At 43.5% G+C, this 26651-nt stretch overlaps 2 protein-coding genes across 2 annotated transcripts; both read right to left on the bottom strand.

Moving 5' to 3' along the window:
- Positions 1–4977: 4977 nt before the first annotated feature.
- On the bottom strand, positions 4978–7090 carry LOC122672345. Its single transcript, XM_043869835.1, has 5 exons — positions 6773–7090; positions 6625–6727; positions 6207–6533; positions 5227–6088; positions 4978–5125 (listed from the first exon to the last, which is right to left on the bottom strand). Exons 1-5 carry the CDS (start codon positions 7088–7090, stop codon positions 4978–4980), a joined length of 1758 nt encoding a protein of 585 aa, XP_043725770.1.
- A 17993-nt stretch (positions 7091–25083) lies between these two features.
- LOC122672344 (aspartyl protease family protein At5g10770-like) lies at positions 25084–26370 on the bottom strand. The gene has a single exon (XM_043869834.1). It carries the CDS (start codon positions 26368–26370, stop codon positions 25087–25089), a length of 1284 nt encoding a protein of 427 aa, XP_043725769.1. The 3' UTR covers positions 25084–25086.
- Between the last annotated feature and the right edge of the window lie 281 nt (positions 26371–26651).

Genomic DNA, 26651 nt, shown 5'->3' with positions numbered 1-26651 from the left:
ATCCCAAGATGTCTTGTATGTGGAAGGGCTTAAACACAACTTACTCAGTATCAGTCAAATCTGTGATAGGGGACATGAAGTGGTGTTTAATAGCCAAGGCTGTGAAATTTGGAGAACAAGCACAGGGAAGTTGATGGCCATAGGAAAAAGAACTTCAGGGAATCTCTACACCTTGACAGAGACAGTTAAAGACACTTGTATGCTAAGCATAGAGGAAGAGACATGGTTATGGCACAGGAGGCTTGGACATATTGGGTTTAACAGTCTTGGAAAAATTTCTTCAAAGAAGGCTGTTAGAGATATACCTATGTTGAAAAAGCCATCAAACCATATTTGTGGTTCTTGTCAGAAAGGGAAACAGACTAGAGTATCTTTCAAGCCAAAAGAGTATCATACTAGTCAACCATTGGAGTTGGTGCACACTGATATATGTGGTCCTATGAGGACACAGAGCATCACAGGAGAGAGATATTTTATCTTATTTATTGATGACAACTCCAGAATGACATGGGCATATTTTTTGAAGCACAAATCAGAAGCATTAGAAATATTCAAAGTCTTCAGAAAACAAGTTGAGAAACAAATAGGGAAAGTGATTAAATGTCTGAGATCTGATAGAGGAGGTGAGTACACCTGGACAAACTTCAAAGAATATTGTTATGAAAATGGCATCAGAAGGCAGACCTCAGCTGCAAGAACACCTCAACAGAATGGTGTTGCAGAAAGGAAGAACAGAACTATTCAAGAGATGGCAAGGACCATGTTGATTGAAAATGGCATGGGTAACAAATTTTGGAGAGAAGCAGTACACACTGCAGTATATATTCACAACAGGTGTATGTTGAGAGCTCATGAGAACAAAACTCCCTATGAGATTTGGTTTGGTAAGAAAGCTACAGTAAGACATTTCAAAGTCTTTGGTAGCAAGTGTTACATCAAAAATACCAATCAAGATTTGGGGAAGTTTGATGATAGAGCTGATGAGGGCATCTTTCTAGGCTATTCCACCACAAGCAAAGCCTATAGATGCTACAACAAAAGACTTGGCAAAATTGTGGAAAGTGCAGATGTCAAGGTTGATGAGAAAAGAGATTCCTCTACTAGCTCAAGAGCTGATTCTATTGAAATTGAAGACCTCACTGAGGTGAGTGAAGCAGGTGAGGATAGGCAAGAAGGAAGAGATGAACATGGGCATGAACATGACAAGTTTGACACTGAGGCAGATGAGCAAGAAAGGCAAAGCAGGACTGTTAAGAATCATCCAAAAAATCAAATTATAGGTGATCCTAGTGCAGGGATGAGAACCAGGAGTACAGGTAAGCAAACTAGAAGAGTGTACTCCAACACCTACTCTCTTCTCTCACAAGTTGAGCCAAAAACTGTTGAGGAGGCAAGTAGAGATGAGAGCTGGATGAAAGCCATGAATGAAGAGCTTGACCAGATTGAAAGAAATCACACATGGGATTTGGTTCCTAGGCCAATTGACAAAAATATAATTGGCACAAAATGGGTCTTCAGAAACAAATTCAATGAAGATGGTCAAGTTGTAAGAAACAAGGCTAGACTTGTATGCAAGGGATATGCTCAAGTAGAAGGTATTGATTTTGAGGAGACTTTTGCTCCAGTGGCAAGACTTGAGGCAATCAGATTATTCCTAGCATTTGCTGTTCACAAAGGTTTCAAGGTTTATCAGATGGATGTTAAGTCTGCTTTCTTGAATGGCACATTGGATGAAGAAGTTTACATAGAACAACCAGATGGATTCCAACTTAGTGAAGATTCTACACTTGTCTGCAGGTTGAGGAAGGCTTTATATGGGCTGAAACAAGCTCCCAGAGCTTGGTATGCTAGATTGGACACCTATTTATGTCATTTGGGTTTCAAAAAGGGCATGGTGGACAGTAATTTGTATGTGAAATCAACTGTAGATAGTCAGCTTGTGGTAGTTGTGTATGTAGATGACATCATTTTTGGTGGCCACAAGGATGAGATGTGTAGAGATTTTGCAGAGAAGATGCAGGCTGAATTTGAAATGTCTATGTTGGGTGAACTCTCATTCTTTTTGGGGTTGCAGATCAGTCAGCTAAAAGAAGGAATTTTTATCTGTCAATCCAAGTATGTGAGAGAAATGTTGAAAAGATTCACCATGGAAGACTGCAAACCTGTCAGTACACCCATGATGACTGGATGCAAGTTAACTAAAGATGATGCATCCCCATCAGTTGATCACACCACATATAGGTCAATGATTGGAAGTCTCTTGTACTTGACAGCTAGTAGACCTGATATTCTGCAGGCTGTGTGTATGGTTGCTAGATTTCAGGCTGGGCCCAAAGAAATTCATGTAGCAGCTGTGAAGAGAATTTTTAGGTACTTGAAAGGTACCAGTGACTATGGCCTGTTGTATCCCAAAAGTAAAAACTTCAAATTGTCAGCTTTTTCAGATGCAGATTGGGCAGGTGATGTGGATGACAGGAAAAGCACCAGTGGTGGTGCATTTTATTTGGGTGGCAGTTTAGTGACTTGGCACAGTAAGAAGCAAGATTCGGTCTCCCTTTCTACTGCAGAGGCTGAGTATATAGCAGCCACATCATGTTGTACACAGGTGTTGTGGATGAAACAGATGATGAAGGATTTGAGTGTTGAGGTTGATAGGCCTGTGGTGATTTATTGTGATAATACAAGTGCTATCAACATCTCAAAGAATCCAGTCATGCACTCCAGGACAAAGCACATTGCAATAAGATATCACTTTTTGAGAGAGAAGGTCACAGAAGGAGTGGTGAGATTGGAGTTTATCCCCACAGCAGAACAGTCAGCAGATATCTTCACAAAACCATTACCCAAGGAGCAGTTTGAGTTCCTTAGACAGAAGTTGGGAGTGGTTCTTATTCCCAGGCATTGAGGTGCAGAGGGGCAGGGGGAGCATGCTTATTGTAGATGATTTGCTCCCATTATGGGCTCAGGGGGAGTCCTTGTACATCCCTTTGTACTTGTTGTCAAAGGGGGAGAGAGAGTCTTCATCACTGTATGGGGAGAATTCCTGTCCTTCATAGGGGGAGAAAATGCAGGCTTTGCAAGCAGGGGGAGTTTGAGTATGTTGTGTTAGTTGTAGATGCAGGCACACAGATGATGAGAAGGTTGCCAACAACTCCAAAGGGGGAGATTGTTGCATATGGGTTGTCATTGTTGGCAATCAAGCACAGAGCAATGATGAGGTGGCCAGTCTTGAGGCTATGACAGTGTTCAGTGGCTTAGGAAATGTTGTTGGTTGCAGTTCAGAGCATTACAAGCATGGGTAGCAGCGATACAAAGTGTTTGGAGGCTTATGGGTTCCTATTTCATAACTCACCGCGGCTGTATTACCTTCAGGTATTTTTTCAGTGGGTCTCGTATCAGAATTTCAAAGAGGTTTGAACTACAAAAAGTTAGTTCGTCGAGTCCTCTTTCCAATGGTTCAAACGGTTCGTCAATCCGACGTCAAATGAGGGAGTTATGATTTTTTCCGTTTGGATGCGCAAATTAGAAGCAAATCTGGAAAGTTGGATTTCAAATTTTGCTCTCGGCCAGCAGCTTAAGATCACTTTTTGGTCTCAGGGGTTTACATGCAAATAAATTTAATTTATGTCTATGATGACATAAATAAGTAAAGTTAGAGGGACTTTTTTTAAAATTATCAAAGTTGAAGAGATTTAAAAAAAAAAAAAGGAAATCATTACTCTCCCAAGTGAAGGTTGTGAATGGATGAGTTAAAAAGCTTTTCAAAAAGTCTTTGATTCCATTTAATAGCTTTTGATTGGTTCTTCAAAAAGCACTTTGGAAACTGTGCCAATCTCTCTCTACCTTAAGAGAAGTATTTTAATCAATGCTTGATTGAAGATTCCTTTTATGTAAATTCCATTGGCCCATCTAAAAAGGGTTGTTTAGTCTTTTACTTGATCTTTTGTAGAAAGAAGAGAGAAATGGTTCTTCTTCTTCTCTAAGTGAAAAAGGAAGCTACAGAACCGTGGAGTGGTAAAGAAAAAAAAAGGAGAAAGGAGAGGGAAGAAGAAGAGAAGAAAAGAAAAAAAAGAAAGAGGGGTTTTTGCTTGAAAAATAGAGTAACCAAATGGGTGAAGATGGAATCTGATTTCTCTCTCTACATTTTTATTTTTGAAGAAATAGAAGGCTATTGTGGGGTTCCATCAAGCTGGTTCTCAATGGTTTTTGAAGATCTATTTATGGAGAAATTGGGGTTTTTGATTGGTTCTTGAAGAAATACAAGAAGAGGAAGGGACAAGAAGAAAGGAGCAATCTGTTATCCCCTTATGGCAGTGTGCACTTGAAAACCTAAGTCTTTCATTGCAAGGGAAGAGTTAGTAGTTCCAGTGGGCTCCATCACATCTGAGATCGGTACAGGCAAATGGTTGTAAGGCTTCCAATCTTCCATTTTTCTTTGTGATTGTCTGTGTTCTCTATTTTTACTAGTGTTAGGTGATACAAGTTGATAACCTAAGCTAGTCTGAGCTTATTTGTAGGGTATTGATATAAACCCAACTCTATTGATTTTTGTCTTGTATTTAGTGGGTGCTAAATACTGGGAGTGGGTGCTCTCAGGCATTGGGTACTTTTTGTACTGGCTTAATTGCCCTCTCAGTTCTATGCTGAGAAAATTTGGGTGTGGGTGCTCCCAGCTGTAGGTGCAGCGAAGTTGAGTATTTGAGCAAATACGAAGCCCATAGTGGCATTGCTCCGTGGATGTAGGCAACTTGCCGAACCACGTATACCTTGTGTTGTGCGTGTGGATTTTTGCATTATATCTTTATTGTTGCATTTGGATTGTGTGGGCTGTAGAATGGGTGTACACACTTGGTAGAGCCTTTGAGTCTGGCTGGGGTGTGTACACAACCTAGTAGTTTATTTTCAGATCCGCCCAGTAATTACCAGTGCCAGTGGCGAAGAAATTGAAAAATTTACATCACTGATTCACCCCCCCTCTCAGTGATAGCCATCGAACAACAGTTCCTTGTCACTGCGCTTCTTATCGGCCTGTGACTTCATGTATGCCTGAGCACGAGAGAGATTGAGCCGAAGGGCCCGAAGTACCTGATCACGTGACTGCAGCTCTTGATCTACGGCTTGGTTACTGGATGAGTCCAGGATATAGCGTGAAATAATAGGGGTTGTAGTCCATACAAGGCCTGAAAAGGAGTCATCCCAGCAGCTGTGTGGTATGCCGTGTTATACCAGAACTCAGCCCAATGAAGATACTTAAGCCACTGTTGGGGCACGTCGGCAACAAAGCTTCGCAAATACATCTCGATGCAACGGTTCAACACCTCAGTTTGGCCAACCGTCTGAGGGTGGTACGCTCTACTCATGGCGAGCGTGGTCCCTTGGAGTCGAAAGAGTTCGCGCCAGAACGTACTCAAAAACAAGGGATCTCTGTCACTGATAATTGAACGAGGGAAGCCATGAAGTTTAGCGACATCAGTGGCAAAAATTTCAGCGACCCGTTGGCTGGTGAAGTTGCTGGCGAGAGCGCAAAAGTGAGCGTATTTTGATAGTCGATCGACCACCACAAAGATGATGCTCTTCCCCCCTGAAATGGGCAACCCCATTATGAAATCCATGCTAATATCTTCCCAAACTTGTTCTGGTACAGGTATAGGTTGGAGAAGGCCGGCTGGGGAAGTGTTGATTGGCTTCATTTGTTGACATACGACACATGAGGCCACATATTGCTTGACATAGGCTCGCATTCCTTTCCAGAATAAATTGGTGGAGACCCTGTTGAAGGTGTGTAAAAACCCTGCGTGTCCACCAACCGGAGATGCGTGAAACTCCTTGAGAAATAGCTCTCTAAGGGGTGAATCTGAAGCTAATACTAGTTGTTGGTGATGATAAAGAAGCCCATTACGAATGGCATAACCCTCATAGTCGTTGGGGTTGGCCTGAAGCCCAGCGCAGATGGTCTTGAGCTCGGGGTTATTGGCTACCTCTTCTCGAAGTTGCTCCAAAAAATCCAAAGTGGGTGCGGAGAAAGCAAAGAGGGTCACGGTGGGGTAGCTAACACGAGACAGTGCATCTGCAGCATTATTGTCTTTGCCTGGTTTACACACAATATCAAACGAAAAACCCAACAGCTTAGATAATCAGTGCTGTTGCTCGGGGGTTTGAATCGTTTGCTCGGTGAGCTGCTTGAGAGAAAAAATAATGTCGCCAACGCATCACTGATTGGGTAATTGCATAGAGCTCTCTCACGTAAGCTGAAGCCAGCTGCAGGTGTGGTGGTAATTTTTTACTAAAATATGCAATGGGGTGACCCTGCTGTAGTAGAAGTGCTCCAATGCTCTCTCCCGAGGCATCTGTTTCTACAATAAAAGGATGGCCAAAATTGGGAAGAGAGAGGACAGGATCTGTAGTCATTACCTCTTTTAAGTGAGTAAAGGCTTCTTGAGCTACAGTAGACCAAGAATACGCCCCCTTCTTCAACAAGTCAGTTAACGGGGCAGCCAACTGCGCATAGCGGCGTATAAAACGTCGATAATACCCTGTAAGTCAAGGAAACCACACAAATCCCGGATACTATTCGGTACGGGCCAATCAACAATCACCGAGATGTGGATGGATCCATGCTAACACCCTGGGCTGACACTCTGTGCCCCAAATAATCGATGGATAATTGGCCAAAGGCACATTTAGATAATTTTGCATGGAGCTTATGCGAGTGCAATACCTGAAGCACCTGCTCAAGATGAAGCAAATGAGAAGATCAGTTTGGGTTGTAAACCAGAATGTCGTCGAAAAACACCAAGACGAATTGCCGTAAGAATGGTCGAAAAACAGACTTCATAGTCGCTTGGAATGTTGACGGCGCATTGGATAACCCAAACGGCATGACATGGAATTCATAGCGTCCTTCGTGAGTACGGAAGGCGGTTTTGTGAACATCAGTTGGGTGAACCAAAATCTGGTAGTAACCAGAACAGAGGTCCAACTTGGAAAAATATTGTGCTCCCTGCAACTCATCTAAAAGCTCATCCACTGTAGGGATGGGAAATCTATCTTTAATGGTAATGGCATTCAAAGCTCTATATAAAATCTCCATGTTCCATCCTTCTTTTTGACAAGGAGAGCCGGCGACGAAAAGGGACTGGTACTGTGGGTGATGATGCCGGAGGATAACATTTCAGCAACCAATCGCTCCATTTCAGTCTTCTAAAAATGGGGATAGCGATACGGTTTCACGTTGACTGGCTGTGACCCGGGTTCCAGGGGTATGGTATGATTCTGCTCTCGTGATGGGGGTAGCCCAGTTGGCTCAGTGAACACAGCAGCATAAGCTTTGAGAAGAACCTGAAGATCCGGTTCATTGTTGGAGTGTACTGGTGTAGAGGACGGCTAGAGTTCCAATTGAAAAAGAGCCATCAACTCCTCTGTTTCCACTAGCCGACGAACGCAATGGGATTGGAGCTGGCAAGGAACGCGAGCCGCGTCGCCCACCAGAATGATCTTTCGATCTCCTTCCACAAATTCCAGAGTGAGTTTTTGATAGTCAAACAAAACAGGGCCTAGTTGGATTAACCACTGTACCCCAAGAACCAAATCCACCCCATATATTGGTAAAACTAAAGCATCAATGGTAATAGGGTGATGGATAAGCTTAACTGTTAATTGCATGACAAGTCCTTCGTAGGTAACATGGTTGCCATTGCCCACCATCACCTTCACATTTGGTGAAGCTTCCACGGCCAATCCGAGATGCAGAGCCACTCTGTTCTGGATGACATTGTGCGTACTTCCACTGTCAACCAGAACTTGGATCGGGTTGCCACTGATGTAGCCGGTGAATCGCAGCGTAGTGGGGGAGGCTTCCCCTGTCATCGAGTAGTAAGAGAGTTCTGTGGCTGGGGCAAGGTCAGGTGGAGTGATCTCCTCCCCATTCTGCAGTAATGCATCATCGGTGTTTTCCAGCCATCCTCATTGTATTCTAATAAAAACAATTGGCGGTTCTTACAGCGATGACCTGGGCCAAACTTCTCTTCACAATTTTAATAGAGTCCTTTCTCCCTTCGCTGTTGCATCTCAGCTGGAGTAAGGCGTTTGATAGGAATGCGGGAAGCGGTTGGAGGTGAGGGTAATAATGGAACTGAGGATGATGGAGGTGTTGGTAGCAGACCTCGAGACGTCATGGATCTGGACGGAGTATGACGCACTTCATTGAATTTAGCCTTCTGTAGTCTCGCTAGTCCCACTGCTTTGTGTCATCGCGGCTGGACGGAGCGCCGTAACTTCATTCCGAATGTCAGATCTCAAACCTGAGATGAAGCAGCTCATTAAGAACGACGCTGGAACAGCGACCATGTGATTCGCTAAAGCTTCAAATCTCGTCTGATATTCAGCCACCATGGTGATCTGAGCTAATTTGGCCAACGATGCTTGCGGATCGTCAAACTCAGATGGACCAAATCGTGTTTCCAGCGAACGAGTGAAAGCTCTCCAAGTCGTGAACTGAGCAGTGCGATGCATCCACTGAAACCACTGTAGTGCCGGACCGTCCATGTGAAACGATGAGATGAGCAGGCGTTGTTCGTCCGAGGTGCCATGATATTCAAAGAAATGTTCCGCCTTGAATATCCATCCGATCGGATCCGCACTGTCAAATCGTGGAAAATCTAACCGTACTGTACGAATTTGGATCCAATTAGCAGTAGCAGTATTGGACGTCAGAGTTGCCGGCGATGACGACGATCCAATGAGACTTGGACGTTGATCCATTGGCGGCATTCGCAAACGAAGGACCTGCTCCAATTTGCCATCCATGGCAGTGAAACGATGAATCAACTCAGAAATTGATTTTTGTTGCTCCGTAACGGAATATTCAAGGGTTCAAATTTTGTGACGAGATAGATTTTCTTCTCACACAAAAAATTGTAGTCCAAATAAAATTTACCTTTTTTTTATTTTGTTTTTTAACCCGAACTTCTCTGGGACCGGGGCAACCCCTAAGATTTATTAAAAAACAACTAATAAAAGGATACACTGGGGGGACATACCCGCCTTACCCCAACCCCTGCCCAATAGGTTACAAATACTCAAAGCCTCTTAAGAAGTACTAGACCCCCTCGCCTAATTCCTAATTACAGGGAAACCCAGCGCGTCTTCGTGAACCAATCTCCGCAGCTCCCGTGGGAGGTCATGCTCCCCTCTAAAACTCTTGTTGCCCTTCGTGTTGCAGGCATAATTCGTAAGCCAGTCTGCAGCCCTATTTCCTTCTCTGTATGTGAAAGCAAACACTGATTGTATTTCATCCACCAGCTTCAAGGTTTCCTGAAACCAATACTATGCCATCCAAGAGTCACTTTTCCTGCTATTGACACATCGGATAACTGTAGCCGAGTCAGTGTCAACATAAACATTTCAGAGACCCCACATCCTGCATAAATCGAGGCCATCCCTAAGGGGTCTAACCTCTGCGATGGTGTTTGTGCACTCACCAAAGTACCTAGCACAGGCAGCCACCACGCCCCCCTCACCATCACGGATGATGGCACCACCACCCCCTAACCCCGGGTTACCCCTATGGGCCCCATCTATATTAAGTTTATAAGAATTGAAAGGAGGGCACCAGTAGATAGGGATAGGAGGTTTACCCACAGCAGGTTGTACTGATAAGCTGAAAAATTGGAGTACCAACGTGTCTTGCAGAGATGGGGTTTTACCACCACAGCCAAGGGGTATTTCATGAATCCACCCCTTCATAGCTTCAACAATCATTCTAGCAGAGCAGGCCTTCTCTCCATTTCTTCTGTTATTCCTTTCCCTCCATAATTCCCAAACTATGAAACTTGGGACCAAGCCAGTAACAATGCCACAAAGGCTTCTATTGCTTGCATTCCCTTGCCAAAACAAAAGCCTGGTCCTCACCTCCTGCCATGCCACATTTTCTACCTACAACAAACGAGAAAAGAAATCCCAAACCTTTGATGCAGTCCCTCCCCACACTAAGCAATGGGAAGCAGTTTCCACATTTGGTTCGCCACAACATAGGCACTTCGAGACGATGGGGATGCCAAGCCTCCTAATTGAGTCATCAGTTGGAATCCCACCACTTAAGACTTGCCAAGCAAAGAAGCCATCTTCGGTGGAATCGCAAGGTGCCATATCCATTTTGCAAAAGCCCTCTCCCGCGCGACTGGCCTTATCATTCTCCAAGCTGCTTTAGTTGAGAATACCCCATTTGTTGCCCGGGTCCAAATGAGCTTGTCTTGAACTTCTGATACGAACATTTTCTTGTTCAACACACCCTCTTGAACTTCCTGTGAGTCGATTTTTTGCAGCTCTCTTTGATCCCAAAATCCCTCCATATTCCAAACATCCCTCACACAAAGCTCAAGGTCAAGGTTTAGAGCACCATCCACCTGATCCCCATCAGTGCCCCATAACCGGACCAGTTGTCCAGCCAAAATTTGACATCACCCGTACCCACTAGCCATCGAGAGTTGTCTAAAAGGACCTCCTTAAGGGCCATGGCCCGACGCCAAGAGATAGTATTTGTTGCTCTAGGCGACGCTAGCACCATGTGTTGATTTCTAAGAAACTTTGCTTTAAAAAAAGCCAACCATAGTGACTCTGTGGTGATGATGCGCCAAAGCCCCTTCAAACGTAATGCACGTCCCATATCCTCCAAATGCCTCATGCCCAGCCCACCTTCAAGAAGGGGCCGACATACCTTCTCCCAGCTTACCCAGTGATGTCAGTATCCCCACTCCGACTCCCCCCATAGGAAGTTGGCACATATGCTGTCAAACTTCTGAATAATAGTTCTTGGGATGTCCAAATAGAATTTATCTAGTGATAAAACAGAGCCTTGAAAATTCAGGACCAAGGAAGAGTGCACAGTAGTGATCGAAGTACCTATATATATATATATGGACATACCGGGGAATGCATTCCATGATAGGAGGTGTTTCCACTAAATTTCTTCGGTCTGGAGACCGTTGTTGGATGAGGAAACTATTCCATAAAGTGAATGGAATCAAAGAGTGGGTTTTTCCAATGCCTTGGTAATCCAAGGACTTTTCAAAACAAATGCAAAGATTGCAATGCCAAGAAGAGGAAGATAGAAAGATATTGATATTGATGTAGAAAAGAAACAAAATAAAAAGAAATAACAAAAGAAAATGGTAGATCAACATTCCATTCCTAGCCTGTTGATGTTGATAACATGGTGCTAATGACCTGCTGAGATTGAACATGATGCCCAGTGTTTCAAACCTACTGATGTTGATAACATGATGCCCTTGGCCTACCGATATTGGTAGATCAGATGGTTGCCTTGGCCTACTGATGCTATAATATGATGTCTTCGTTTCTGGCCTACAGATTTCAATATGATGTCAAGTAGCCTGCTGATGTGTAGAACATGATGCCTCTTTCAAATGTTGATCCCTTTCTTCTTTTCCTTAGACAAATGTTGGAGATGCTTCAATGTGACCAGAGGCTCCTCCCTCTTAAGCAGGCACAATTTTGACAAATCAGCATCTAACATATTGATCGGTGGGAACGGATTCTCGTTGACCAACATGATACCCTTACCCTTGTCAGGAAACTTCAAGCGTCCATCATTAATAGCCTTCTGCAGTGCCATGCACAAAATAATACAGCCATTAGTATTATGAGTGAAGTAGTTGTGCCACTTACAATACCTTTTCCCGTTAATCTCCTCGGCCAAAGGTATTTGTTGCCCCTCCGACAACTTAATTTGTTTGTCCTTTAGAAGGTGGTAAAAAATTGACTCGGCCTTGGATATATCATAAGAATACCGAGCCCTGCTGTCAAAATTCCTTGCTGAGCTCGGCTTTGGCTTTGGGCTTGTCCTGGCGTGCTTGGCCATGGGAGTCAAGGCCTTGCACACATAAGGCTTTCTTGAGACTATCTCAGTGAGAGCTTCGCATTCCTCATCAGCCTCGAAGTCCGAGAAGTTGATAGGGTTTGAACTAGGAGTTGACGCCCCCATGATCGCCAAGGCAGGTTGCTTATAATAAATCCCCGAGGAAGAAGCCTTTCGGTCTTCCTCCTCTTTGAGAACCAACTCATAGCTGATTGCCTGGGCAACAAGCTGACCGAGGTCTGGAAACTCCTGGCCGGCAAAGCGCTTTTGCAGCTGAAAAGAAAGCCCGCCTAGGGCCATCTTGGCATATTCCGGCTCTTGCAAAATAGTTGGACACTTATACCATGCCAGCTTAAATCTATTAATAAGTTTCGCGGCCGACTCATTAGGCAACTGACACATGCATGCCAAATCTGCTATAGAGATGAGGGGGTCAATCTGGTAGAACTGGGCATGGAATTGATCCTCCATCTCCCGCCAGGTTTGAATTAAGTCAGCTAACAAGTTGGTATACCATGAAAACGTTGAACCGGTCAGGGAATTTGGGAATAGCCTCAGTTTCATGATCTCATTAGCCCCTAAGGTCCCATACTAGGCAAGGAACCTCATTATATGCTCGATAGTAGATGTGTTGTCTTCTCCTGAGAACTTAGCGAACTGTGGGATTTTCTGAGTGTACCCAAGGTCCAGCTGATCATAGTACTTCGGGTACAGTTTCTTGTACACCGGTCGGGTAATAGGCCAGAACAAGGGGTTGATATATTCTTGGATCAACCGGGTCAAATCCTCCTGGTTAATAATTACCTGATTGGCCTGCTCCGCCACCACCGACTTCGATTGTACCTTCGCCTGGCCCTCGTTGGGCGGTGGAGGGAAATGACCAACGTACGACCATTCTGGCTCCGACAGGTTCATTCTGGGCACCGCCAGCCTCTGATTAAAGCTTGTACTTGCACGACCAGCACACTCCCCTCCAATCTGAAGTCCCACCATAGGAGAGGTTGTGGTGGGTGGCACGGTAGGATTCCCCACCTCGTTGCCGAGACCGTTGCTCCATTCTGAGGTAGTGAAATCCTAGTCGCTGCACCATTTGGCCACGCTGGCTGACTAGACGAACTTCCTGCCTAGCCGAAAACCCCAGGATAAGACCCCTGGGCTGCCAACATTCCAGTCCCTATCCCAACTGTGCTACCAACTGGTCCGACCAAAATTTGGCCGATGCAGAGTTGGGCAACCTGAGGAGGGCGCTGTTGGGCCAGAAACATCGTGACCAATTCTTTGAAACGGACCTAGGAGCCATTGTAAGCCTGAGCCATGGAAGCCATGATGGCTTTCATGTCCTCAATTCCTGATTGTAGACACCCTTGTGTCTCTGCGGCCATGCGGGCTTGCCCTTGCAGCAATGCAGCCACATATGGAGGCACAACAGCATCCAATTATTGTTCGCCCTGCGTGACCACTTGACCAGCATTTCTGCCATCGTACTCATCTGAACTGCCATCCCTGTTTCATCGACTTGCTCTAGTTTCCACCATCGCTTATCGAGTGTCCCACTGGGCGTGCCAAAAATGTTACGCTTAATTTCCTGCAAACGCTACATTATGGTCGAATCTGTACTGGGACACTGACCAACCATGGTTATCTAGGGTTTTACTCGCGCCCCGGTAATCCAAGGACTTCTCACGGTTAGCAGCACAAACAGATGGCCCAAAAACTTGGAAAGAATTGCACTTGGATTACTTGACGTGGACAATCTACAGTACAAATCAAAAGGGTGCATAAAGTGAAAGAAACCTTAAGTTCACACCATTTTAATAACAAAGGAAAATACAATGCAAAAAAGGAAAGATAAAAAAACTGTAGGTTTTCTGTGTATGTCATTGATGCCTACTCTCTACATTTCCTGCTTATTTATAGTGAGTGTAACCATCGGAGACGGTTCCCTTAATTGTCGGCCAAAGTCCAGCCATACTCAGGTTACCACTACTTCTCGGCTCCAACTGCAAGGAAACCGCCTGTGATGATAACTGCCTACCTTCCTGGCCCGTTGAAATGATTCCTGACCAAAGATATCAGAGTACGATCATTCACTTTTCTGGCCTAGCTGTTCCTTGACCAAGGTCCCTTTCGACCACAATGGGGTGAGCGCAAACTGGGTGTAAACTGGAGGGTATTTGATTCAATATTAGACTATGAAATTTGATACTGGGCAAAGCCAAACAGGCTCATGAGGATTCGTCACTTTATATGTTTATCAAAGCAGGCCTGTTAGGATGAGTTTTTCCTAGTTTGGTTTTATGAATGCCCAAATTCTTCCTTTGTTTGTTTATTCATTATTTTAGATTTTTATATGGACAAGTGTTATCAACATGCCCCACTTTTATTGGCTGTTCGGTCGACAGCTTGCCAACATCATCATCTAGATTTTTCAATCCAATAAAAAATTCCCTTTTTTCCTATTTCTTGAATGGGAAAAATGAACCATTAATGGGAACATTTGACAAGCTTATTTTGATGATTCAAATATGTAACATGTTTTTTAAAAAATAGTATCATGTTTTATCACTTGGGATATGTTTGGGAAGTCTAAGAGATCAACGCCAAGAATGTTTTTCACAAGTACAACCTCTTGGGACTCAAGCCATGTGGCATCGTCTGTGAGGGGCATTGTTGGTTCCTATTTTGACCAAGGGTGAACCAAGGAAGGAGGCCACGTGGTAAGACGCCATATGAAGGAGCCATGTCCAAGGCTAAGGATACGTGTCAATTGCAGACCGTGGCTTAGTAAGGTGGTTTAATAAAGTAGTTATGGAACCGTTGAAAGGGGCTCTTTGCATGGTAATGGATCCTATTTTCCAGCCAAGGAATAAACCAAGTAGCCACATGGCAGGAGGAACCTGGACGCGATTCAGGCTTGCTGAGGGCACTCGATTGACTGGGACCCACCAAATCCAGAGATGGCGTGGATAAGTGAAACACACTCTTAGTAGGATGCTTCAACAGGGAATCAAAAGGAAACACGTGGCGACAAGGGAAGTTGGTCATGGAGTTATAGAAAGAGTGGCAGTTGTGATAACTGTCAGGCAGGGATCCTTGATGGACTCCGTCTACAAAAGCCATAGAGCTTTCACAACAAAGGGACACACAATACAACAGCTTAGCACTTTTATCTTTTTCAGTCTTTATCATTTATTCAGTCTCTCTTTATTTTATTGCATTGTTGGGAGATGTACTGTTCAATCATTGGATCACCCATCGTGAAGAATCAGGAGTTTATCCACCTCCATGGAATGGTATGATTTGATGTTGATCATTTTCCTTTATTTGAGTTATTCGTTTGTTTCTCTGCGTGTGTCTTTTAGGTATTCTACGGATTTCCTTTTGTTTTGTTCTTGTTGTTTTCAAAGCTCCATTGAGACCGACGCCATTATAGTCTAACCCAAAGGTCCTTAGAGTTACTCAGGCACGAGGGAACCCTAGATTCCCTGGTTGAAAGTAGGATAAGGCGATCCTAGCCTCGTTTGAGCCTGCGTCAAGGTTCTGGCACACTCGCACCTATACCATCCCTGCGCCATTTTATGAGAGTGTTGGAAAAAACACCAACAAATTGCAACCTTCTCTAACTTTTATGGTGATTGCACTAATGTGGTGGCTGAATTAAGAGCGCTTAGAGATGGGTTAAGGTTGTGTGTGGGGCTATGTTTATCGGATTTTTATATTAATTCCGACTCCTCTACAACTGTTAGTTTCTTTACACAAAAGACTTGTAATATCTGCTCCTACTGGTATTGGTTTTAGGAGGTGCTCCATCTCTGTGATGCGCTTTGCCTTCTCATCTCTTCTCTTATCGAGAAAGTAATACTGGTTACGAGAGGATTCCGATGGCTCTTCTTTGTATTATTAGGGAAGACAGAGTGGGTCTGCCAGTCCTTAAAACATAGGTGCTCTGGCTGTTGGTTCTTTGTATCCTTGGGTACTTGGGTTAGGCTGGTCCTTGGTGGAGTGTTTGAGAGATTTAATCCTTTCGGGTTGGGGTAAGGCGGGTATGTCCCCCCCTTGTATTCTTTATTTTTACACTTCTCATGAATACAATTTAGGGGCTTCCTTGGGTCCTAGATATTATTCGGGTAAAAAAAATGTGAGGAGTTTAAATTCCTTCTTAGTGAAATATTTAGCCTTCTCAGGACAAAAATTTAACTTGGAAAAGTGCAAGTTGTTCTTTGGTAGCATTGGTCCTCACAGACAAAGATTTATTTTAGATACCCTGGGGGTTCCTGTTTGCTTGCTCCCTACTCATTATCTTGGGGTTGAGATCTTCAAGGGCCGTGTTTGCAAGGAAATATTTTCTCCTTTGTTAGATAAGATAAAGACTCGTTTGGCATGGAAAACTTCTTTCTATGCTTGGAAGAGTGGAACTTGTCCACTTGGTGATTGTTGGTATGCCCATTCATAATTTTTTTAATATATTGGTGGCCAGTTTCCATCATTAAAACAGTGGAACGATGGATGCGTAATTTTATTTGGTCTGGGGAGGTTGACACTGTTAACAATATTTCAATGAAGTGGGATTGTTAGAAGTAAGGGGTAAAATGGGCAGTGGTCATATCTCGAGAATCAGTGTCTGCCTTATGGTGCTGGTCTTGGCTTATTTCTTTTGATGTTCCTATTTTACCCCTGTAAAGGTTCCCATATATGAATGATAATATCTGGTCTCTCTCATTGTCGAGAAAGCGAACTTTCCCTCTTGTAAGTACCGTGGTCCTCGGGATGAGGTTTCCTCAGCCTTATCGCGACAAAGGTTGGCTTCGATGAATAACGACGTATCATTCCGATATATCATCATGGGGATTGGGATCATGCTTTATAAAGAAATGGAGTCGCCACCTAGGGTTAGGGCCTAGGACCCAATGGGTGTAGCCCCATCCGGGGTTAGCGAAAAGGGCTACGTGATTCCATATGGTCTGGTCAGAGATTCAGGATAAGTAGTCAGGTTACGAGGGTGGGAAGGTGTTAGGCACCCACCTCGTCCGGATAAACCGGTCTTTCTACTAGATGTTGGTTTTCGAATATTCTCCCTTAATAATATATCTTATACTAACATGTAAGGCTAAGTTATGATGCACTAATCATGACAAAGAAAGAAAAGTCATTTACTATGTACACTAAAATGAGTTACTTTAATTGTCTACATTATGCCAAAAATAATGAGAGGAAAAGAGACAGATACCTGTCTAGAAATACAAGAAATAAATGAAAGCGCACCGAGGGTAAAATATGTGATGTCCCACGGCTCAGGTGGAGACGGACGATCGGCTTGTCTCTCTCTTGTCGGACAGAATGAGGCTATACGAGATGAGTTTTGTCACTCAGACTTCGGGCAGAGTAACGACTATATAAGAGATTTTCATTATTTGTATACAGATAGAATAATGGCTGTGAAGGGGGTTTTTCGTTATCCGTACACTGACGGGATAATAATACCCAAGAGCAGAATCGCTCTATGCATGGATGAGTAACCGAAGGATCTACCCAAGTCGAAGAACTCCACTCACTCACATACTCAAGAGGAAAAGACAGAGGAAAAGAGGGTGAAAAGGGGGCAAAACAAGCCCTAGAGGGTCTCCTTACCCGAGAAAAGCTTGTCTTTTGGGGTAGGGAGACTCTCCTATTTATAGGGAGGGGTCCCCTCTCTCTCATGGCTAGATAAGTCCTCCACGACGCCGTGGAGATGTCCACGGCGCCGTGGGGGACTTTTCCACGGTGCCGTGGGTGATGTCAGCAGGCTGATGTTACACCCCCTCGTGGCGCCAGAAAAATCTGGTACACATCCCCATGGTGGGGGAGGGTGAGCAGTACCTCCTTCAGCATTTAGTAAAAGGGTCTTATAAGTCATTTTAGGGATGTTAGGGTGATTTGGTTTAGATGTAGGGACAAGAGTCCTTCTTGAGAGAGATACCGATGTCTGTTCGTGTCCTATTGTCATCATCACCGGGGGGTGACAAAATTCAGTGTCTACACCTCTTCTTTCTCTTCTTCTCTTTTCCTCTTCTCTTTTCTTCTTTTTCTTCTTCTATTTTTCTGCTGTTTACATGGTATTGGAGAAGGCCTGATCAAAAGGTTAAGCTTCTCCTTCCAGTCATCTATCCCATTTTCACATTTATACTAAAAGAAGGTGGCATAAACCCCATTCTATTTTGAAGAATCTCTCGGTTCCTCTCTACCGTAGGGGGTAGTTTACCCCAGTTGTGATGCCTTGAAGGTGTTCGACAGATTGCAGCAATGGTTTGGTGATGTTCATTCATCTCTATTTTAGGTTTGAAGTTCTTAGTAATGACCTGTGCTTGAGTGTGATGCACTGTTTGGTGATTTTTTTTCCATTGTTGTGAATCTTTCTTTTAAGCTTTTTAGAGTCTATTGTGATGTTGGATATATAGTTCTCCATGTCTGAATTGGTTTTGAGCTACTGTTTTGTACCTATGTGGTCTTTGTTGAGATATGGACCTGATATTGGAGTGTTCTTTGAGCTGCTGTTGTGCTATCGGATTACTTCTATTGGACTGATTTGCTGTTTAGTGCAGTGATGAGATCTTATTTAATGTTTATCTTGGATTAAGCATTGGCTGGTTGTTCTATTTGCACTTTTGGGTGCCTCTTCGGTGAAGATAGAGTGTTGTTTGTGTTGCCTCTTTGTTTCTTGGTTTGAATTGGCTTAAGAGCCCTTATTGTTTGATTGGTGTTCCTCTTTTGTGGTGATTATGGGAGACACATCGACGGACACCAAGGCTATACCTAAGGTTGTATCATCCTCACCTAATTTTTTGACCTCTAAGAGGCTAGAGGGTAGTCAAAATTTTCAGCAATGGCACAAGATTGTGACCTTGGTTCTCACAGGAAGGGGTGAGAAGTATCATTTGACTGGCACGAAACTTGCCACCATGACTGTTGAGGCTTGGAAGGTTGCTGATGCTGACATCTTGGGACAAATGCTCAACTCTATGGACAGCAATATTGTAGATCTTGTGACCCATATTGACACTGTTAAGGATCTATGGGCGTATTTGGCTGTACTGTACTTTGGACACAACAACCTCTCCAGGATTTATGAACTCTCTCAAGAGTTTTATCGAGTTGATAGAAAGGGTCAACCACTGACTCAATACTTTGCTGATTTCAAGAGGATGTATGAGGAGTTGAATGCTTTGCTGCCCATTACCTCTGATGTTACTCACATGTAGCAACAGCGTGAGCAACTAGCAGTTATGAGCTTCTTGGGCAGTTTGGGCCCTGACTTTGATTCGGTTTGATCTTAGATCCTTGGGGGTGTTACAGTTCCATCTCTTGTAGACACTTTTTCTCGAGTTCTTTGTGTGTCTCATGATACTACTCGAGTCTCTTCTAGTGATAGTACTGCTCTTGTAAGTAGTAGCCGCAGTGGGGGTCGTCAGCCTACCTAGATCCCCCCAACTATATCTTCTGCGAGTACCCATGACTTGTCTGAGAGGTCTGGTCCTCCAAGGACTTGCCATCATTATGGTAAATCTGGTCACATTCAACGTTATTGTTGGAAGCTACATGACAAGCCTGTAGCAAAGATAGCTAACACTGCCAGTGTTGATTCTGCAGCCCACTTGTACCTGTTGAGAAATGTTGTGTGACTTTGACTTTGACAGAGGAAGAGTATGCTCGCTACAGCCAGGCCAAGGCTGCTCAGGACATTTCTTCCACTGCTACTTTTGTCCAGAAAGGTAATGCCACTACGTGTCTCTCCACTTCTAGGCCTTGGATTATTGATTCAGGGGCCTCAGACCATATGTCTGGCATCTTAGGTATTTTTTCCTCTTTGCAACTTTCTCGTTCGGGTGTCACTTTAGTTGATGGTTCTTGTGCTACAGTCAGAGGCACTGGTACTGTTTGTCCCACTTATTCCTTGTCCCTATCATCTTTATTGTTTTTGCCTAAATTCTCTTTTAACCTTTTTTCTATTAGTCACCTTACCACTGCCTACAACTGCTTAATAAACTTTTACTTATGTCTTTCAGGATTTGCAGATGAAGAGGATGATTGGTAGAGGTCGGGTATCTGGGGGACTGTATCTTCTTGAGGATTCTTTTTCCGTTGCTTTTCGAGCACAGCCTCCCCTTATCAGCTTCACTGTCAACTTGGTCATCCATCCTTATAGAGTTTGCAAAAACTATTTCCTAGTTTGCGTTCTCTTTCAGTTTTAAATTGTGAATCATGTCAGTTTGGAAAACTCCACCGTGTGAGTTATCCCCTTCGTGTTAACAAACGGGCCTTACATCCCTTTTCTTTGGTTCAGTCTGATGTATGGGGTCTTTGTCATGTGTCTTCAAAGTTGGGTTTTGTTTATTTTGTTACTTTTGTTGATAACTACTCTCATGTTACTTGGTTGTACTTAATGAAATGTCGATCTGAATTGTTCTCGACCTTTTCTTCCTTTGTTTCTGAAATTAAGAATCAATTTGGATCTTACATTAAAGTTTTGGATAGTGACAATGCATGGGAGTACTTTTCTGCATCTTTTTCTGATTTTATGACCACTTGAGGAATCATTCACCAGTCTTCTTATTCTGACACACCCCAACAAAATGGTGTGGCTGAACAGAAGAATCGTCACTTGATGGAAGTGACTCAGGCCCTTCTCTGTGAAATGAAGGTGGATAAGTCTTTTTGGGCTGATGCAGTGTTGACTGCCTGTTACCTCATCAATCGTATGCCCTCCTCTATCCTTGGTGGTGGCATTCCTCATGCCTTCCTTCTGAGCCCTTATTCCCTTTGCCACCTTGTGTCTTTGGCTGTGTGTTTCATTCGAGACCATACTTCAGGGTTATCGAAGTTAGACCCCAAACCCATCAAATGTATTTTTGTGGGATACTCTCGTGTTCAGAAGGGGTATCGATGTTATTCTCCTATTCTTCATAAGTATTTTGTTACTACTAATGTTTCTTTCTTTGAGTCTCAACTTTTTGTGCATGCATCTGTTATCGATCCTTCTTTGGATGAGGATCTTCCTCTTTGTGCTATTCAGCATTCTTTGCAGATGCCTGTTGCACCACCTCATGCGAAGCCTCCAATTATTCATGTTTATCACCATGAATCACGGAGAGATTCTACTGTCCCCAGTGCTGCCCCGCCTACTGCCACGCCTATATCATCTGCGGATCCTATTCCTAGTCCTATAGTTTCTGACTTGGATATACCCATTGCTCATCGGAAAGGTACTCGTCAGTGTGTTAAACACTCAGTCTCTTCTCATGTTTCTTATTCTGGTTTATTCTCTACTTTTCGCACTTGGCTTTCTACTGTTGCATGTCATCCTATTCCTCAGACTACTGCAGAGGCATTATATATTTCTGGTTGGAGGACAGCTATGGACGAAGAATTATAGGCTTTGGAGCATAACCGCACTTGGGACCTTGTTCCTCTGCCACCTGGAAAATCTACTATTGGTTGTCGTTGGGTTTATGTGGTCAAAGTTAATGCTAATGGCTCTCTTGCTCGCCTGAAAGCTCGATTGGCAGCCAAGGGCTATGCCCAGGTGTATGGTGTCGATTACTTAGATACCTTTTCTCTAGTTGCCAAACTCTCCTTTATTCGTGTCTTGATCTCCCTTGCTGCTTTGTATCATTGTCTTTGCATCAGCTCGATGTCAAGAATGCTTTTCTCCATGGCGACCTTCATGAGGAAGTGTATATAGAGCAACCTCCAGGGTTTGATGCTCAAGGGGAGTCTGGACTAGTTTGTAAATTGAAGAAATCTTTGTACGGATTGAAACTATCTCCAAGGACTTGGTTTGGCCGATTTACAGAGGTGGGCCTTGAGTTTGGCTTGTCACGATGTAATAGTGACCATTCTCTTTCCAATCGCCAAACAAATGCTGGAATAATCTTTCTGATTGTATATGTTGATGACATTGTGTTTACTGGTGATGACTCTACAGGTATTGATAGTTTGAAATCTCATCTACAATAGAGATTTCAAACTAAAGATTTGGGAAAGTTGAACTATTTCCTAGGAGTTGAAGTGGCTCAATGTTGGAAGGGAATATCTCTTTCACAGCGAAGGTATACTCTTGACTTACTTACGGAGACTGGGATGCTAGGGTGCAAACCCCTTAATAGTCCATTGGATCAAAATATCAAGCTTATTGCAGACGAGGGAGATGCCTTTGATGATCCAGAAAGATACAGAAGGTTGGTTGGAAAGCTGGATTACTTGACATTCACTCGACCTGATATCTCGTTTCCGGTGAGTGTTGTAAATCAATTCATGTCATCTCTTAGGACACCTTATTGGGATGTTGTCATTAGGATTTTGAGGTATCTCAAGAAGTCTCCTAGATGAGGATTAGTATACACTGATCATGGCCATACACGAGTTGAGGGATTTTCTGATGCAGATTGGGCTAGATCACCCATGGATCGAAGGTCAACTATAGGCTATTGTATACTTGTTTGAGGTAACCTTGTCTCATGGAAGAGTAAGAAACAGAGTGTAGTGGCTAGATCAAGTGCAGAATCCGAGTACCGAGCCATGGCCTATGCTACTTGTGAGCTGGTTTGGTTGAAGATGGCGTTCACTGAACTTGGGTTTGAGAACTCTACACCAATGCAATTGTGGTGTGACAACCAGGCAGCAATACATATTGCCTCAAATCCCGTATTCCATGAGAGAACTAAACATATTGAGATGGATTGTCACTTTGTAAGAGAAAAACTCTAACAGGGCGTAATCTGTACAAAGTATGTCAAGACTGGAGAACAACTTGCTGATATGCTTACCAAGTCTCTAGTAAGTGGGAGGGTTGACTATATTTGTAACAAGCTGGGCATGATTGATATATATGCTCTAGCTTGGGGGGGAGTGTTAGAAGTAAAGGGTAAAATGGGTAGTGGTCCTATCTTGAGAATCAGCGTCAGCCTTATGGCGCTGGTCTTGGCTTATTTCTTTTGATGTTCCTATTTTACCCCTATAAAGGTTCCCATTTGTGAATGATAATATCTGGTCTCTCTCATTATCCAGAAAGCCAGCTTTCCCTCTTCTTTCTCTTCTTCTCTTTTCCCCTCCTCTTTTCTTCTTTCTCTTCTATTTTTCTACTGTTTACAGGGATGATGTATGCATGCCCAAATCTGAAGGCGGTCTAGGCATTCGTCGTCTAAGGGATGTAAATAGTGCTTGTCTAAGCAAATTAGTATGGCAGATGAAGCATGAAGATTCAGCTTTGAGTAAGTTTCTTCGTGCTAAATTTGTAAATACGGATGGATTTTTTAAGTCTGGTCATAAGTCCTCTTCAGTGTGGCTGGACATCAAGAAGGTGCGGGATTTTGTTAAATCCAATGAGCAGTGGATAGTAGGTGATGGGAAGAAAATCCTGTTTTGGCATGATAGGTGGTTTGGCCCTTCTTCCATTGCAGAGTTGTCTCCTTTCATCCTCCTATTTTCAGGGTTGGCAGAACAAGGTTTCAGATATTATTTCGAATGGAGCTTGGGTGTTTCCTTCCATGTCTTCTAGCTTTATGAGGAGCATTCTTGAGGTTGCAGGTTCGATTCCCATTATGGGAATAAATTCAAAGGATGTCTCTAGCTGGTCCTTATCCTTTTTGGGTGTTTTTTCTATTAAGTCTGCTTGGGAGGGCCCTAGAAGACCTAATTCGAAAGTGGGATGGTTTAAGCTTGTCTGGGGTTCTCACATCCAACCATGCAAAGCAATTTTTGAGTGGAAACTCTTAAAAGGTAAAATGCCATGTGATGACAAAGTAAAGAGCAAGGGACTGTGCTTACCTTCAAGATGCGAGATGTGTTGTCAACAAGAAGAATTTGCCCATCATTTATTTTTGGAGTGCGCTTTTGCAAGATTTATTTGGCCATCAGCCTTTTTTGGACTGCTTTGGTGTGTCTTGGAACAGGCAGTTTGGAAATTTCCAGCTCCTTGGACAATGGTGGTTGCAAAAGTCTAGAACTTTGTGTCTCAAGGGGCCTTGGACTGTGGGTTTTATCTTGATTCCCTACTTTATTTAGATTGAAAGGAATATAATGCTAGAAGGTTCGACGGTGTTGCGAAGTGCTCCAGTCAGATTTTTTCCTTGGTGTTGAGGGAAATTCGTTTCCTAGCCCCAAGCCTCCAAGGTCGGGTCTCTCTGTTGCGGATCTGCTCTGATTTAGGAAGCTGAATATCCTGGTCCCCCAGGGTAGACGTAACTCTTTGCTTGAATTTTTAAGGTGCCCTCCCCAGTTGGGTTGGTTTAAGCTTAATATAGATGGTTGCTCTGTTGGGACCCCTTGGAAAGTAGGTGCTAGGGGGTTATCAGAGATAGCAATGCCAAGGTTGTTTCTTTGTTCAGATCCTACCTTGGGGTTTCCACAAATTTTGTGGCGGAGTTTAGGCTTTAGTTATTGGTTTGGATATGGCTCAAGCTCTTCGCATTCCAAAAAGCTTTGGATTGAATGCGATTCGGCAGCTGTGGTCTTGCTAGTTTTAAAGCTATCGGTTCCTTGGGTCATTCGGCAAAAATGGCTTTCTCTTCAGGGTTTTCTTGGTGGTATTGTTTGGAAGATTAGTCATTGTTATCGAGAGGCCAACCCAATAGCAGATTTCCTTGCAAAGTCAGCGGCAAATTCTGAAGTCTCAACTCCGATTCTTTCGTGGCCTTGTAGGATGGAGGAGGAGCTGAGGATAGATGCTCAGGGAAGACCTAGATTCCAGTTGTGTTAATCGGTTCTAGTTTTTGTATTTCTCTCTTTGCTTGGTCACTGGATGTCTTCCCCTGCTGATGGCTATACCGTAAGTGGGGGTTGTGCTTATTGATTTTTCTGTTAATTGTTTCCTGGTGTTGCAACCAGTTTTTTCAGTGTTTTATTTTTCCATTTTTTAATATACATGATCTTTTAGCCATAAAAAAGGTGATGTAATAAAACTCAACTTCAATTGCAAACATACTTTCTGTAAAATGAAGACATTAGAAAGCTGAGGCACCTTCCACATTTTGGACCTTTTGACACTAAAAGGTAGGGGAGATCCAATTCTTTTTCTACTTACCCTACGTCATTAGACCCACCCTTCCCCGGCAATTTCACATGTTTCTGTAGTAAAATAAACGAAGAACAGATGGGAGATGGTTTAATTAACTCCAAACCCCAACAGATTTATTATAAAACAAGTTACAACATAAGAATCCTTCTTCTTTTGGTTCTCATTAGCTACAAGCACCAGCACCAAATCCCAGCTTTCCTCCTACCACATTATAAAACACCTCAAATGTATGCTGTTGCATATTTCCAAGAATCCCCAAGTCGGTATCAGCACTGTTTCCAGCAAAAGCCAAGCAATATTGATATGAGCTTGCTTGAACTAGAATCCCAGAAATATCAACATTCAAGTCAGTACCTCCACCAAAATGCAACACTATGTTTGGTACTGTTACTGTACTATATCCAGTCAAGTTATAGCATGTATCTAGTATTGAATAAGCTGGTGCAGTTGGATACTGAGTCATTCCTTCACTAAAAGCTGATTTAAGTGGTGAATAGGCTGCTGGTGCCAACCTAGTGATCACAGTTCCAGAATCTATAATGGTTCCTGAAGTTGTAAAAACTGATGGTGAGATTGCCAAATCTTTCCCTCCAACACTAATACCAGTCATATTTAAGAAATAGAACGATGGATATGTCGAATTTGTTATTAATGGAGTGTATGAAGCAATAGAAGAGGCAGAACCGGCTTGGCTACCGAATGCAAGAAAACCAGTGGAGCTGGTTGATGATGGAAGACAATAGGAGAAATTCTTTCCATATGTTGTAGCAGTCTGTGATACCGTAGAGACTTTATTGCGGCCAAGGCCTAGCAATCCATCTGCAGTGCCAAATAGGCCGTTGTTGTTTTCGCCGCAACCGAATCTGAACTTGGGAAAGACATCAGAACTAGATAGTGTTAGTTTGTCACGTGCAAAGTAACCTACAGAGTATGAACCATCACCGTATGCAATTTGGTAAATACAAGCAGTGGAGCAGGATCGTGAGTTTCCAGTGGCTGATTGCAGTTGCTTGCAAGCGTTAGAACCACATGAGATATTGGAATAGGTAGAGGATGAAGAAGGGTTGAAGATGGTATCTTTTTGAGAATAACATTGGACAACACATGGTTGGCATTGGATCCAAGTGAGATCACTTCCAGTGTCAAAGATTACTGTGAATTCTTGCTTTGGGGTTCCAATTCCAATATTTACTACGTAGTTTCCTGTCCCTAGGGAATCACCGGAATTGGCAGGAAGGCTTACTGCAGAATCTTGGAATTTGGTGGCATGGCCGTTGGAAGTTTTATGATTGAGGTACTTAACTCGGATCTGGTCCTCAAGGAGAATCTGATGAAGGCTAGGAATTTTTGTAGTCCCTTTCTTCCGTGTTGAACAAGGCCCATATTTGTGAGTTATTTGCAGTAGCTTGCTTGCGGTTTTGGCACCTGAAAGCATGCAAGGTAGCATTTGTTAATAATAGAGAGAGAGAGAGAGAGAGAGAGAGAGAGAGAGATTATTTGAGAATTCCACAAGGACCGAGTTTTCAACCGAGTTTTCCTCATGCCACAGTAAAGGGTAATCCCTTGACTGCGTTTTATTAGAAATTCAACTCCTCTACTTCCGCTTGCCACTACTGTCGTGTTCGCCCCACACACAAGCAAGGCGAAATGTACCGCCTTACCCCTGCCCGAGTGCCTTGCCCAAGCGGGGGTAAGGCGGTACTTTCTACCGCGCCTGTGAGTGGGGGC

The sequence above is a fragment of the Telopea speciosissima genome, chromosome 8 (genome assembly GCF_018873765.1).
Source record: "Telopea speciosissima isolate NSW1024214 ecotype Mountain lineage chromosome 8, Tspe_v1, whole genome shotgun sequence".
Classification (NCBI taxonomy): Eukaryota; Viridiplantae; Streptophyta; class Magnoliopsida; order Proteales; family Proteaceae; genus Telopea; species Telopea speciosissima.
Note: the sequence above shows the minus strand (reverse complement) of the source record. Positions and strands in the feature narration are given on the sequence as shown.

Bases quoted from the DNA above. Each gene is read 5' to 3' on its own strand.
- LOC122672344 (XM_043869834.1), bottom strand. From the start codon at position 26,370: ATGCTACCTTGCATGCTTTCAGGTGCCAAAACCGCAAGCAAGCTACTG.
- LOC122672345 (XM_043869835.1), bottom strand. From the start codon at position 7,090: ATGGAGATTTTATATAGAGCTTTGAATGCCATTACCATTAAAGATAGA. The intron at 6,089-6,206 runs GTTGGCGACATT...TGTGTAAACCAG, and splicing joins AATTACCCAATCAGTGATGC to GCAAAGACAATAATGCTGCA. The intron at 5,126-5,226 runs GTATAACACGGC...GGACTCATCCAG, and splicing joins CTTCATTGGGCTGAGTTCTG to TAACCAAGCCGTAGATCAAG.